Raw genomic sequence first — 15844 nt, 5'->3', positions numbered from 1 at the left:
AGGCGTTTGTTAATAGTATCAGTTGTTATTTATTTATTCTTCTATAGAGTAAACAATAAATTAAATAGATTTATATATTTATAGTTAGTAGGTAGGCCATACATTCAATCTAATACATAATTATGAAAAGAAACTCAAATAAACCTTAGATTTCCCACATGCCTCTGCCTTAATCTGATATAGATGATTGAAATAGATTTTAAACTAAAAAGTAGAAAATAATTTATAAATGAAATTTTTTTTTAAACAAAACGTTTTTAAACACACTAAAAAGTAGCAAATAGTTTATAAATATGTGGGGAGTATAAATACTTGTAAGATTTAAAACTAAAAACGTGGGGTGCATGCAATTGATAATAATACATTAGTTCAATAGGTGAAGGTAATTGTAAATTATCTATTGCATGCACCCCACGTTTTTCGTTTTAAATCTTACAAGTATTTATACTCTCCACATATTTATAAATTATTTTATACTTTTTAGTGTGTTTAAAAACGTTTTGTTTTAAAAAAGTTTTTTATTTATAAATTATTTGTACTTCGGTTCTCATAAGTTTGGCGTAGTCTATAAATTCCAATACCTGTATCTTGTGTTTCCCTCTTCTCCCATGTTAGCCTTTGTCTTATTGTGAACTAGGTTATGGTTATCGTAGTTACATGATGCAACCTTTGACTATTAATACAACTTCAGTATCCAATAGTACATTTTTAGGCTTCACTTAAAAACTCGTATTGTCAGAGTGTTGAGGTTTTCAAGCGTATTATTTATTTATTTGGTTGTCATTTGTTCAGTTTATTGTTTACATGATGTATTAGGGGCTTGTTAGAGAAACCCAAGATAAATATTTTTTATTGAATATTTCATATTCAAAAAATTGCAATGAACTAAAAATATTAACCAAAGATGATATGACGCATGTACATTTTTTAATTTCTTAATACAAAGATTTTAAACATAAAAAGTGAGGTAAATCGTCAAGACGGAGTATTTTAATTTCACGCCATAGGGAAGTAACTTAACATCAACAATAACTTCAAATTTAATTTTTGTTATTTGTAAATTTACGACGAAGAATTTACGAAATGGCAACGAGTAGTAGCCTACTGTAGAAAAAGGCGAGTCTATCAAAGTCTTTTTAGTACATACGCTGTATCAGAAGCAACTCACAGTCATACTATGAGTTACATATTTTTTTCAAAAACATATGACCTTGATTTGCTGTAAAATCTGATTTGTCTAAATTAATAATCAAGGAAGCAAAGAGAGTATGTTTAATCTATGGTATTTATAGAATGTGACAGAATATGGCATTCATAGAAAATTTATAGGATGCCCTATGCAGAAGCAGGAAATTAGAGTCATATTTTCTCTAAAAAGACGACAGACTTGCAAACTGGCTTTTCGAACTTCAAAATATTTTACACCACATCCCTCCAGAAATATCCCTGCGAACATTTCTGCATTTACAAAGCCTTGTCTTTCCTAAAAAAAAACCCACAAGATGAATAATGCCCATAACTATGATAATCTTCCTCCCTGTCCAGTCCTGGCTGCTAGAGTTAAAATCATCCCTGGAAACAAAATATGGGCTGTAAAGATTATGTTTTTCTTTATTTTTATCATTTAATTTTGAATAACATTGTATTTTAGTTTTGGCGTAACCAATACACGTATATTATGTCTCTTTGGATAAATGAGTTATTGAGTATTATGCTAATTATTCCATATTACATAAAATATTTGTATACTTAGTCCCTTTAGCCATATTGTTATGATGATGTTTTTTTTGTTTTTACCGCGTAAGAAAATGAAATAGATGCGAGAAGTTTCTGAACTTTAAATTAGAAATGTAAAGAAAACGAATTTCCAGCAGACTATAATAGAAATTCGAGTATACACAACATAAGTATTGGAACTTTGATATCCCGTGTTACGGAGTCCAGTGGCAATTAAAAATCTCATTGCTTGCCACCGCTGTGATATGAGTGAGATGAGAATACACAATTTCATGTTTCTAGATGCCATTATTTTGCTAGTTGCGTTGATACAAGCGTTGATTGGTTGATTGTAATAACATATATTTATTATTACTGTATTAGCAAATCTTGTAAATAAATAAGAAAGCAAACAAAATCTGAATCTTTAAAATTTTGTAAAAAAATGTATGAATATTTTGTTGATCAACTGACGGAACAAACTGTTTGTTATTGCGCATTTTTATTATATTTTAGTGTAAAACGACAATTTTGGTGGTGATTGAGGTAGAATGCTGCAATCGTATTCTGGTTTGGAGTCGAGTACTAGGTACTAATAGCCAAGAACCATCACACAAGTGTATGGTAAAGTGGGAAAATATATAGACTTGTTTAAACATGAAGCGGAACAAAATTTTGTTTAATTTATTAAGATTTTTTATCTTAAACAGATTTGAGCTCCTACTCCATAGATTAACAAAAATAACTATAACACGTTGTTGATGCAAATTAGTTACTCTGTATTGATTCATATGAATTATGATGAGCAGTAGTCACAGCTCATGAAGAAAAGTCTCTAATATAGGCAATGACCAAATATCAAACCAGATTCCATTTTCAGAAATCTTGTGTTTTGGATATTCTATTTTTGAGTGGTCAACATTTGACTGTTTACTATGGTCCAATCACGATTAAAATTTTAGATTATTGTGACGTTAGCCATACGTATATTATAACGTAAGGCACTGTACACAAATATAACATACATTAACCACGGCTTACTTTTAAACTCAAGTCAATCGTTTGAAACGAACCACTCCTAACAATATACCTCGATCAGTAGTCAGTAGATAGGGGTCGGTATTATCAAAACATTACGGTCCTAAAGAGCAAAAGAGGACAGGGAGGGGATGGAGTGGAGGGTGGGGGGCGGAAGTGGCCAATAATGACAAGACTGTATAAAAACTTGTCACTATTCTAAGTATATTTATTACGAGTTGAGAAGACGCGGGGGGAAGGGTAATTGAGTAATGAGTCGTAGTGAGTTTTAAAAGAGATGGAGGGGAGGATAGGCGTGCCCGGCCAATGAGAGCAGGGGGCGTGGTCTCCCCCTCCCATCCCCACACAGAACACCGTCGTCACATGTCAGTTGTCACCACGGCGTCGACGGAGAATCAGAGTGACTCGTCGCGCGACTCTTTCCAGAGCGCCGCGATGTTGACCCCCATGCTCAGCTTCCTGGAGGCCTCGGGCTCTCCCCCGCTGGCCGCGCTACACTCCATGACCGAGATGAAGAACGGACACTCGTCGTCGGCCAACCCGCACGGCATAGAACACATCCTGTCGCGGCCGTCCAACGTGTCCGTAGCGCGAGGGTTCAACGTCGGGATGGCAGCGGCGGCGGGCATGGCTGCGGCCAGTTACTACAAACACCACAGCTCAGCTCTGCAGACACATCCCTTGGCCGAGCTGACTGGCCGCTCTACCATCTACTGGCCGGGACTGCAGGGCCTCGTCAGCAACCCCATGGCCTGGCGCGACCGACTGGCCAACAGTGAGTACAGTTACAGTTTACAGTAGGTAGCTTAACAAAGTGAAATTTATTGACAGTTTGATACTCTGTGTCAGGATCGTAATGAGGATAATTCATAATAAACTGGGAGCCAATAAGTCGCGGGAGATGCCTTCAATCACAACTCAAAGAAACATGGCAAAAATATTTAGCAAAATTTAGTATGTACAATAAAATATAATTAACACCCAAGTTTTGTGAAAGATACATTAACGGATCATACGCGCTGTGATTTTCAAAGTTATATTGCTAATGCATTTTTCGTGCAAGTATAGACCCTAATAATAGATTGAATCGCAATGGCGCCCTATAGGTTGGATGCCTTGTATACAAAAATAGGAGAATAAAATGCAATTTTAAGGCGAATAAGGACTGCTAACTTGATTCAATATATCACACATTTATTTACTTATTCTATTCCCGATTGAACTATCAGCATTAAATGATAAGTACCTATAAAATATAGTCTATAATCTTTGACAGATTAAAAACCAGGCGATAAAAGTTAATATAGCAAATTTTATTAATTCCATGTGCTAATTAAAATACTTACCATTGTCCTAAATAATGTACCGGTGTTTAGTAATTGTTAGACATATTTTGAATTTAATGTGTACTTATGACGGCCAAATACAGTTAATATAAAATATGTGTATGAAATAGATAACCACTGCCAAAAGATGAAAATTCGAGATGTTAGGTCAATTTAAATAAATCCTTCACAGGCTTTTGAGTTAATTAAGGTAATTCATTTACTGTACTCCCACGGCAAGCGGCCAATTTACGAAAATAGACATATCTGAACAAGATGTCGATAGATTATACAAAAGTTTCAAAATATAAATTTCCGCGGATAGAGTACCTATTTGCTATTGTTTTAGTTTATGTGCTATAGATTAATTGATTAAAATACTGTCCCTAAAGAGAATTTTTGACTGAAGTTAATATTTTTATATATCAAATACAACTATATTACATTTCCAAGTAATAATTAGTACTAGTGGTTATCCAGTGGTCGAAAACTCGACAAAAAATATGTAATGTGCAGGTTTCTCTATTTTCACCCAACGCTGTAAATAAAAAAATGCGATTGAAATTTTTTCATTTGTTTTGATTTTCTGTTTATATTTTCTTGTTATTTCGTCACCAGCATGGCAACCTATAATTCTCATGTTGATTGATTTAATTTCAAATTCATGTTTGTGCTTATTTTTGAGCCTATTTTAATAATTCATAAAGGGATTCTGCACATCTACAGGAAAATATCTCTCTAACAGTATGCGAAGATTTTCCCTGCGATGCACACGAGCTGAGAAAAAAGGTTTTAAAGAAACATTCTTGTCTATTAATAAACAGACTATTAATATATAGATTGTCATTTACCTAAGTTATTTATATTGAAAAATGACCCTACAATAAAATTACTATACGTTTAAAAACGATTTAGTGTAAGCAATAGAGGTTTTAAACAACTCCCCTCTTCTGTTTTTCTATTAGTATTTAAATTAAAACAATAATTATATAACATGTTTTAACGTAGTACATTATGTATAAAACCCAAAATAAGACTAGTACTGTACGCACAAATGATTAAAGCCAATGTGTTTAAACAGTTTTAATGAATTTAAAAAATAATACATATTATCATTAAATTCCTAACAAATAAATTCTTTATTGTTTGTATTAGGTGCTTAGGTCCAAAAAATAGTAGTACTACTACAGTAAATACTTAATATTTAAAAAGTATCATTACTATTCAACAATTCTACAAGATCAAACATGAAGCGAACATTATTATCATTATAACCATCATAAACTTTATAATTAAAGATGTTACCTTTATTATTATTATTAATATTATTATTATCGGTCGTATATATAGTGAAGTTCAAAAGTTCTTGTATAGCGTAAATACTAGTAACAAATTATTTAATGTGTACAATAGCAACCATTTTACCACATTTCACGTTTGTAATATAATGGGATTACCCTACAATTTGGGGATTTTCTAGATTAAACTAACTTTACGAAATTGAAAGTGCTCATTACTAAATAAATTTTCACAATGAATGAGGACTCTATAACTTTTGAATTTACTAACGCATTTAATTTTGTAATCTTAAATATTGGTTATTAATTTAATTAACTTTGGGTAATAAGCAAGTTGATATAAATTGTCAAACAATTGTATAAAATGTGACACTTCCTTTAATATTTTAAATAACTTTTTCAAATATTAATAGGCCTCCAGTGGATTTTGTACTGCTTGTAGATCTGCGTGGTTATAATTTTGCTATTAAATTACATAACGACGTATTTCAAAACGAGATTCCCAACAGCTGTTGTTATCACTATTACTATTTTCAAATTTATTATTTTGATAGAATTATAAGAATTTTTCATTTATTTCTTCTTGTGTATTATTTTTATTGTATAATGTCTTTAATTCTTTATCATCACAGGGAAGAGTGTATGTATTTTGAACTTAGATTTATATTAATTTGAGTTTGTATGATTATTAGTAATTCAGAGCATACCATCAGTATGACTGTTGAGTTTATAGCACGTGTTGTATTTGTCGTTGTTCTTAATGTTGCACTTTATTTTTTTATTTATTCCAACGGCAAGATTGCCAATTTACATGCATTATAAATAAAACTTAATAACTTCTCGAACAGCATTGTACGTGGCTTATGTGGCCTTAGTTACTAACAAGACTACAAGATCGCGCCACTCATCCTACACTCATCTCCATTCGTACTTGGCTTAAAATACCTACTTTGTATGGTCGCCATTTTAATAAAAAGTATTTAAAGTAAGTGTTATTAAATTTATGGAAAGTAAATAAAAGAAACGTCTTAACATATATTTACGTTTATACTGTTACTCACAACACGGTAAATATACATTAAAGATGGTAAGTGGTGATCGATTTCGATTGGATATATTTACCGTCTTGTGAGTAACAGTATAAGCGTAAATATATGTTTGAAGTGTTATGAGACGTTTCTTTTATTTACTTTCCAGGAAACTTAAATCTAAAATAAAATTACCAATTAATTGATAACCCTTCCTCGTATTATGGTTTTATTATTTCAAACTTTATAATTGTGTATTGAAGAAACTTGTTAATGTAGCCTATAGCTTCTGCTTGTAACTTAAACAAAGCCTATATTTATTTATTTACTCACTCCTTTAAACTATTTATTCAATGAATACAACGAAAGTGTGCTATATAAAACAGTTTATTAGCTATGAAAAATATTTCAATACAAATTTTATCTTTACAGCCATAGACAATATCAGAAACAATTTATACTCTCTAGCTCCCGTATAATGCGACTAACTCTCCTTTTACTTTTTTTTGAGTTTCACTGTTAGAATTAAACATAATTATAGACACACATTTTTTACTGAATAAACACAAATACTTTAATGTTTATAGCACAGAGGATTACAAATTATACAGGGTGTCCCGGAACTCTCTACCAATATTTTAGGGCATTGCTCCTGGGTAAGAAACATACCTAAATATCATATTTAAATTGTCCGGAAGTCCTTGGTTACTCACACAGCCGCCATTTTGTTTTTTCAGTTATTAATTTTTTTCTTAAGAGTGGTTAAACATACCAAATGGAAACTTTGCACAAACTTTTATGACAACTAGACAAAGCTACCAAAAAATTATTAAAATTTTTTAAATTCATAAAACAAAATCGCGGCCGTTTAAAATTTTGGTAAAATCAACGGTGTTCGAGTTATTTAAGAAACAAAATTTTAAATGACCGCCATTTTGTTTTATGAATTTGAAAAATTGTCATAATTTTTTGGTAGCTTTGTCTAGTTGTCATAAATGTTTGTGCAAAGTTTCAATTTCATATGTTTAACCGCTTTTCAGAAAAAAAATAATTAGTGGAAAAAACAAAATGGCGGCTATGTGAGTAACTAAGGACCTCTGGACAATTTAAATATCATATTTAGGTATGTTTCTTACCCAGGAGCAAAGCCCTAAAATATTGGTAGAGAGTTCCGGGACACCCTGTATAATTTAGATACAAATTTATAGTCCATTTCTCCCGTTTCTTACCACCGAGCCGACTCTCGCCTTGCTTAGTTTGACACGCTACACATTCGTCGCACAGTTCACAGGCAGATTAAGATAATAATGAAGACATTCCAGTACGTCAACCTATTTACCGAAAAACAATAATAACATTTTAAATAGTCAAATAAACAACAAAGCGTACGGGATATCCAACAAATCTAGTCTTCTATACAATTTAATAAAAACCAGCCCATTAAATTTTGTATATTAAAGCCTTGGCACTTGATAGTTCAAGAAGCCTAAATGGATAAAAGACACCACACTGAGGGAGGATTATCAACCACACTATACCCAAAGTGTTCATACAAACTCTGAGGACTGTATTCTATATATTTATTTTTTTGTAATAATTTAACGATTGGCTCGAATAGCAAGCTTGTGCGCAAATTCATTCTAATTGTATTTTTATTATACTTCATTGTGGATGTTAGCCTCCGGATCGCCAAATAATATTAAAAAGGTTTAATACCTGCTATCAAGCAATCCCTTTAATCCCTTCAATCCCGTTTGAAGAAAGAAGAATTCCTTGTACCGCCCGAAGATGACTCCACATAGGAGTCGAAACTAGTTGCGACTGCAATTAAATGGATTGCTTGATATCAGGCATTCAAACATTTTTTAATATTATTATACCTTTAAACATTGGTAAATAACATGTATATTGCCTTGAGCGTTTAAATTTAAGCAAATAAACGCCAAACCTAATATCAGAATACAACAACAAAAATCACGTTTTTTGATATTTTACACACTAAGAGGAAAGATTTTGTTTACCTTAAAAAATATAGTATTAGCTTATGGCATTAATGAGATAACGCCTAATGTAGAGAATGTATGGTGGATTTCTATACATCATAAATACTGTGGCATCAACGAGCACACTGCAATCGTCATCTGTAGGATGTTCCAAACATCAACCCTCACTATTATAATTACAATTTTCCACAAATTAATTAATTTTTACCGCTCGGCGGACACGTGGCGTGGGGGAGGGGTAGAAGGGGGGGGGGGTCGCCACAAACAGTAAAACTGTTGAATTTGTTATTTAATATTCCGTAACGAGGGTGCAAAAAGCGTATCGTTTTATAGGTGGTTTTAATTACAGGGGCCTTTTAACAAGTGGGCGCCGTGGGTGTATTATGGGGTTATTGCAGCGGGGTTATATGCGCCCCCGGGGGGTCGTGCCGGCCCCTGGATATCTTGTGTATCATCTTCGGCACCGGGACAGTATCAGTGATATACTGCACCACCGTCTCTATACTTGCACACCACTGCATATACTTGTACTGAAAATATGAATACAGCTAGAAGTGGTTTTGAGGATATTTGTCGCCATCGTTGATGTCCGCAGACTCAATGTAATTTTGTAACTAGAAAAATCTTAATAATATGAATTCTTCGTGATGCCTTATTGACGTTCCGTTTATTAGGGGAATTGTCTTCATTGATCTCTATAACTATATTTCCAGCTAAGATCAGAATTGAAGACGCGTTTGGTTAGTTAAGTGGTTAGGTAAGTGCCAATATCCTCGAATAGTTCATACATTCATGTACAGTAAATAAAACTGCTGTGACAGATTATGTGTGTAAGTAAAGTTTTGTATACTAACTCTCTATTGATTCAGTCATTGGTCACTATAAAATAACATACATAATGATTTTAAAGGAACTTAAAAAAATCCTTTAAAATAACAATATTTGTTGATGGACTTAAAGTTACTAAAATGCATATTTTTTCTATCATTACAAGGTAGTTTCGAAGTCATTGAATATGCTTTAGAAAGAGTATAGACATCTCTTGAGTTGTTATGGTTGATGGAATCGGTTATATGACGTTTTATTAATTTGATAGTATTGAACACAATGAACCATATAAAGCGACACTTAAATTTTAAAATTCTTACGCGTATTCTCATCTTGAGCATTATGTTTAATTAGTTACAATGTGAACACTTCTGTATAAAGTAAGTGCAGTTGTATGGAATATTATTAATACAGAGACTTCTGTAGGACATCCACTTCAAGTTTTATTTTTGAAAGGTTCCTGGACCTGTATACATGGTCTAGTGACTCTCAAGCACCACTATATAGGCGACACCGACACCGTCATGTCAAGACCTGTGCGGGTTGCTCAGTTTAATTAGTGTGCCGTTTACCGGTTTATGTGCCGATGGTTTATTATGATGATGTGCGGCATATGGCAGCCATGTTATCAGGCCCAATTAGGCCCAGTCATAAACTGGTATTGCGCCGTCCGGCCGATAGTCTTGCCAATGTTGCTTTATGACCCGACAATCGGGATGTTTCGCTCGACAAATCTGCCTCGATAGCGTTTATGGTGTTTATTCCACTCCATTTGTCGCGAGTCCGTGGTATATGACGGCTGTTAGCGCCTAATCACGAGCGTCGCATCTGCCTCTTACCGCGATTGCTATTGCCTATCCCATTATCAATTTCATTTTTCGGTTATTAGTTTTATTTGCTAGATTAGTGTTTAGGACGATTCACATATGGTGCTAGAGTACAAGGGTGCTAGACAAAGAAAATACATTTTTATATTGACGTTTCGTCACATTTAACAGCTCTGATAGGCTAGGTTTTGTAAAAGTGGTAATGCAGACCACTTAAGCCTAATTGTAACATGTCAATTCTTGACTCCCGGGAACGGTCCTTAAGGTTAAATGCAACCTCAGACAATAGAACTATTCTCTGTGCTGCAAACTAAATGCATGAATGAAGCCGCGCTGATCCGACAACAGGACTACAAGCTACAACGAGGCTGGTCGATATTTGACTATGGAACATTCAAACTATTTGGCTTGAGGCTAAATACGTAGAATAACACGTAATGAGTCGTCCACAAGAAATAATTATACTTTGTAGGCCCTACCGAACTTGTGAATAAATTAAATATATTTCTTATAATGAGAATCCAAAAATTACAATTCGTTGTAGCTTGTAGTCCTGTTGTCGGATCAGCGCGCCTACATTCATGCATTTAGTTTGCAGCACAGAGAATAGTTATATTGTCTGAGGTTGCATTTAACCTTAAGGACCGTTCCCGGGAGCCAAGAATTTACATGTTACAATTAGGCTTAAAATGGCTAAGTTACCTTGAGATTGTATTAACAATTCTTTTGTTGAAGGTGCACACTCGGTACAGCAGGCCTAACGAAATATCCACCTATATTATTTAATATGGTTAAGGTTTACCAAGTCACAAGTGTTGTTGACAGTCAATACACCACTTCAGAGAAGTAATATTACAGGAGTTGGCAATTAATACTATCCTTTGGCAATAGGCCTACCTACTTATAAATGTCCGGGGTATAAATTGCTACAAACTACCTTCTAACTTGGTTGAGCACGTGCAAAGTGTTTTAAAATAGCAATATAAAACAATTAACATATAAACTAAACATAAGGAAAATAAATTTGTAAACAAAAACCTCGTTTTTTAACATAACCAAACATTTAATTTAATTCAATCAAAAATTTCCTAACAAAATTTTGCAAAAAAAAATTTTTTTACGTTAGAGGAATAAAACTTAAAATCTGTTGATGTCTCTGATAAAATTTCGGCAATTATTTTCATACTTGACTTGCTAACCGCGTTGTAGAGGAGTTAAGTTAACTTCCCAAAAAGCAGCAAATCGTTTTTACCTTACTCAGTAGTATTATTAATTTGATACATTTCTGGGATAGTAAAATGAAGCGTTTTACAGGGAATAAACAATTAGTCGTGTAGTCGTACAGTAGTATCATTAACTATATAAATACCATAAAATAACCCATGTAGCCTACCGTCTCCTTTGTTATGTAGGACTGACAGGACAAGTATGGATGACCTACTAGCTTCTGTACCCGTGCTTCGCAACGGGAAGATGTACTATACCGCCTTGTCCAAACACTTGTTAAGTAGTTCGAATTAATAAACCAAAGGCACCAAATTAAAAAAAAAAATATGACCTAGCCTACATAGAATTGTCTTACTCTTAACATTAAAATGTATCAATAACATAACTGTCATAGCTTACGGTAATTTAATCTTTATTTAATTTCATAATTAATGACATCATTTTAGAAATAACTGTGTAAAATATTTTATTTTATTTGTTTGGATCAGCTGTCTTAAATTATCAAATAAGCACTTAACAGTTCTGATTTTTTACATTGAAATGTCAACACAAAGGTAAACAAAGGTTGTGCATTTTCTCAAGCTCCCACGGAGACCAATTAATATTTACTTTTGAAAATCTCACCTCAAAACTTTGGACATCCAAGGGACGTAGCCTGAGAGGAACTCAGAAAAGTGAATAGGCCTATAACATTCCTAGATATGTGGACTATCGGTGTGTTTAATTTTGGCTTTATCGGTTTAGTATTTTAGTCGTGGCAGCCGCACAGACAAACAGACACCCACCTCAATTTTATAATAGTAATAGATATTATTTACTTTGATGGCTGGTAAAGAAATCTTGAAGAAGTTTGTTTATTTACAATCAAGACTGGACCCAGCTGTTCCTGATCATTGGGCTTTAAATAAATTATCTTGGCTCATGAAACAGCTTATCTTAGTAAGTAAAATAGCTACTTCCCTATAGAGAAATTAGCTAAAAGTCACACGGATCATATTGATCACACCATTCTACTGATATTTGGGTTACTCACCTAGGTGGCATCCCAATCTCAATGATTGATAATTTGATAATTATCACAAGCTATTCTGAAAAATAAACTACTTTAAAGTGTATATGGTCCAAATATTAACAGCACAAAAATACATATGGTATTTTTACACAGCAATTGAATTAGCTTTTAAAAACCGTTAGTTAGAAGAACAAAGAAATAAAAAAATCGGTCAATATCCAATAGCTGGGATTGAGATTGTGGCGAGTGCAGTGTCAATCACAATCTTGGCGCGGCATTATTGAGCAATTATTTGGCCGCAATGTGACAAACGCTGCTGTCGACCAATGGCAGGGTGGTCAGCTGTGGCCGTGGCTGGCTTCTCTATAAAACCTACCCTCCCACCCTTCCTACCACTACCCTTACACTCAGCACTCAGCACTGGCACATCGTACCACCGCAATATCTCATCGTCGACATCTTGATTGTTTAACTTGTACGGTAACTGAGATTTACACCTTCTGTATCTCGTTGATCTTGCAATCTTTCCAGTAAAGGTATATGCCATACAAATGAGTGCAGACAATAATATAGATAGGGTTTAGTAGCTAAAGTTAGTTCTATACGCAAATCTCTTATCACTGGACGACTTGGATGATAGAAATAATTGAGGGATTTGCCTGATTTGGGGTTCCTTGTTAATATTGATGTAGGAGTTTGTCATACTTACACGAATTTTAATGTGTTGATTTATAAAGTCGTATGTACATTTCTGTAGATGACGGTCTTTCGTATGAATATCATTCTTATGTCAGCCCAATGCGTTTTATTTTTTACGGAATTTTAATTAAAAACTTCTATTTACCTAAAATATGTAATGATCCGATCGACCATCAGTTAAACTATATTTATTTATCGTCCTATGTGAATATAATGCACTGTATGTACTCGAAAGTCTTTTTGACAATTGAAAAATCCGTATCTCAAATTTGTTAAAATCCAAACTTCTACTTTGGTAAAGAACAGAACACGTATCGCATACGAACATTACAAACTATGTATGATAATTAAAATTAATGGTGCTACAAAAACAGAACTATACAGTAAATGCGTAACCATAACTTTCGGCGGCATGTAAACGTATCCATGTATGTACATACACAAACTCAACTAAATCTTTACAGCGTGTGAGATGCAGGCCCAGACCAGCTTGGTGGAATTAGACCAGACCCGCACTACGGGCGATGAATCCCATGTAAACGTATCCATGTATGTACATACACAAACTCAACTAAATCTTTACAGCGTGTGAGATGCAGGCCCAGACCAGCTTGGTGGAATTAGACCAGACCCGCACTACGGGCGATGAATCCCATGTAAACGTATCCATGTATGTACATACACAAACTCAACTAAATCTTTACAGCGTGTGAGATGCAGGCCCAGACCAGCTTGGTGGAATTAGACCAGACCCGCACTACGGGCGATGAATCCCATGTAAACGTATCCATGTATGTACATACACAAACTCAACTAAATCTTTACAGCGTGTGAGATGCAGGCCCAGACCAGCTTGGTGGAATTAGACCAGACCCGCACTACGGGCGATGAATCCCATGTAAACGTATCCATGTATGTACATACACAAACTCAACTAAATCTTTACAGCGTGTGAGATGCAGGCCCAGACCAGCTTGGTGGAATTAGACCAGACCCGCACTACGGGCGATGAATCCCATGTAAACGTATCCATGTATGTACATACACAAACTCAACTAAATCTTTACAGCGTGTGAGATGCAGGCCCAGACCAGCTTGGTGGAATTAGACCAGACCCGCACTACGGGCGATGAATCCCATGTAAACGTATCCATGTATGTACATACACAAACTCAACTAAATCTTTACAGCGTGTGAGATGCAGGCCCAGACCAGCTTGGTGGAATTAGACCAGACCCGCACTACGGGCGATGAATCCCATGTAAACGTATCCACGTATGTACATGCACAAACTCAACTAAATCTTTACAGCGTGTGAGATGCAGGCCCAGACCAGCTTGGTGGAATTAGACCAGACCAGCTTGGTGGAATTAGACCAGACCCGCACTACGGGCGATGAATCCTGTTTAATGAATTAATTAAAGTCCGAGGGCAGTAAAAGGTATAAAGTAGTCGTTATGTATTTCAAGTAGTCGGTAGCAAATTAATAAACAGGTGCGCAGGAGCGCGGCGCTTCTGTATTTTATTGGAGGATTAGAGGAGCGGCATTAGCGAGCAATAATGAGCTGGGCACCTCGCTTATATCCCGGGCAATTAGGTCTATAGTGGCTTACAACGGTCGCGTCCGTGGCTCGGCTTACTTACAATGTAGGAACATAAGGGATTGTATGCGGCTATTGTATAAGTTATCACGGCCGGGTCGTTTGTACCTCTGCAGCCTTGGTTACGGCATACTGCTTGATAATTTGAACCTTTCCGAACCTAACTGAACTTTTAAATTGAATTTGTATACTATTTGAACTGAACAGAATTAATTGAAATTAGGTGTTCTAACTGGTGTTTTGGTTTGGACTGAATCTTGAAATTAAACTTACGAGAGCTTTTATTAAACCATGATTCGATGTGTGAACTTAAAAAGCAACAAATTAGATTCATCGCCTACCACTAGTGACTGTCCTGACTACGGTTTATGTAGACAGCAACTATACGTACAAGAAACATGACGGCACAAAGGATGCTAGAATAAAGTTGAACAGCAAAACACACAAACTCGTAAGCCAATAGAAATGCCAAGGGTAATACTGTACTAATAACAGAAACTAGAACAAGCGTTTTCCAAAACAATGTTTGTGCACGAGACGTCGACAAATACTGGGAACAATGTTTTGCACAAGAACGAGATGACTTGTAAATCCGTACCTCGATATTGATCTGGAAACTTATTCCGAGATCGCCTGTTTACCAGCCCGCCCCACCCTCGTAACTGTGACTTGTAAAACACGTATCGTTTATCGCGGCTCGAGGAGAACATTTGCATCATTCGCTCCTTTATTCTGTCCCAGTAAGGCGAGATTAGGTTTGGGGCGTTATAAATCAAAGGCTCAATCAGCCCGCTCCGCCCCGTGTTAACCGCACAAAATGGTTGTCACCCCCTCACTTAGTGTAGCTCCTCCGACCTTGCATCAATAATCCCTCTCACTCTCTCACTCTCCTTAATTAATACTCTCTTTACTTCACCTCTCTGACCCTCATTTCTCCTTCCAATTTGACTTATTTGATGGGGGGTGTCTTTCAGGACGAACAAGGTAGAAATACGAGGATAAAATTGCAATTAAAGGTAATAGGGAATACTTAGTAGCAAGGCTCATAGACTCAATTATCTGTATAAAATAGCTCATTTATTCTACAACAAGTATCAAGTGTTATTCTATCAATTGATTAATTATTGAGATGGGGACGATGCCCAGGTGCGTCTTTTAACCCAAATATGAGTAAAGGATGAGTGTAGAATGGTGTGAGATAAGCTGTGTAGCTTTGTTACTGACTAAGATCATCGGGTTTAT

General features: G+C 35.1%; 1 protein-coding gene across 1 annotated transcript in view; it reads left to right on the top strand.

Moving 5' to 3' along the window:
• The first annotated feature begins 2927 nt into the window (after positions 1–2927).
• Positions 2928–15844, top strand: part of LOC128982913 (homeobox protein Nkx-6.2) — a 38160-nt gene continuing 25243 nt past the window's right edge. The window contains exon 1 of the mRNA XM_054401982.1: positions 2928–3529. Within this exon, the coding sequence (XP_054257957.1) occupies positions 3061–3529 (469 nt within the window). The 5' untranslated portion in view covers positions 2928–3060. The remainder of the gene's footprint in view (positions 3530–15844) is intronic.

Source organism: Macrosteles quadrilineatus, unplaced genomic scaffold (genome assembly GCF_028750875.1).
Source record: "Macrosteles quadrilineatus isolate MER2022 unplaced genomic scaffold, UCM_ALF_1.0 Scaffold_1__1_contigs__length_201487025, whole genome shotgun sequence".
Lineage (NCBI taxonomy): Eukaryota > Metazoa > Arthropoda > Insecta > Hemiptera > Cicadellidae > Macrosteles > Macrosteles quadrilineatus.
Note: the sequence above shows the minus strand (reverse complement) of the source record. Positions and strands in the feature narration are given on the sequence as shown.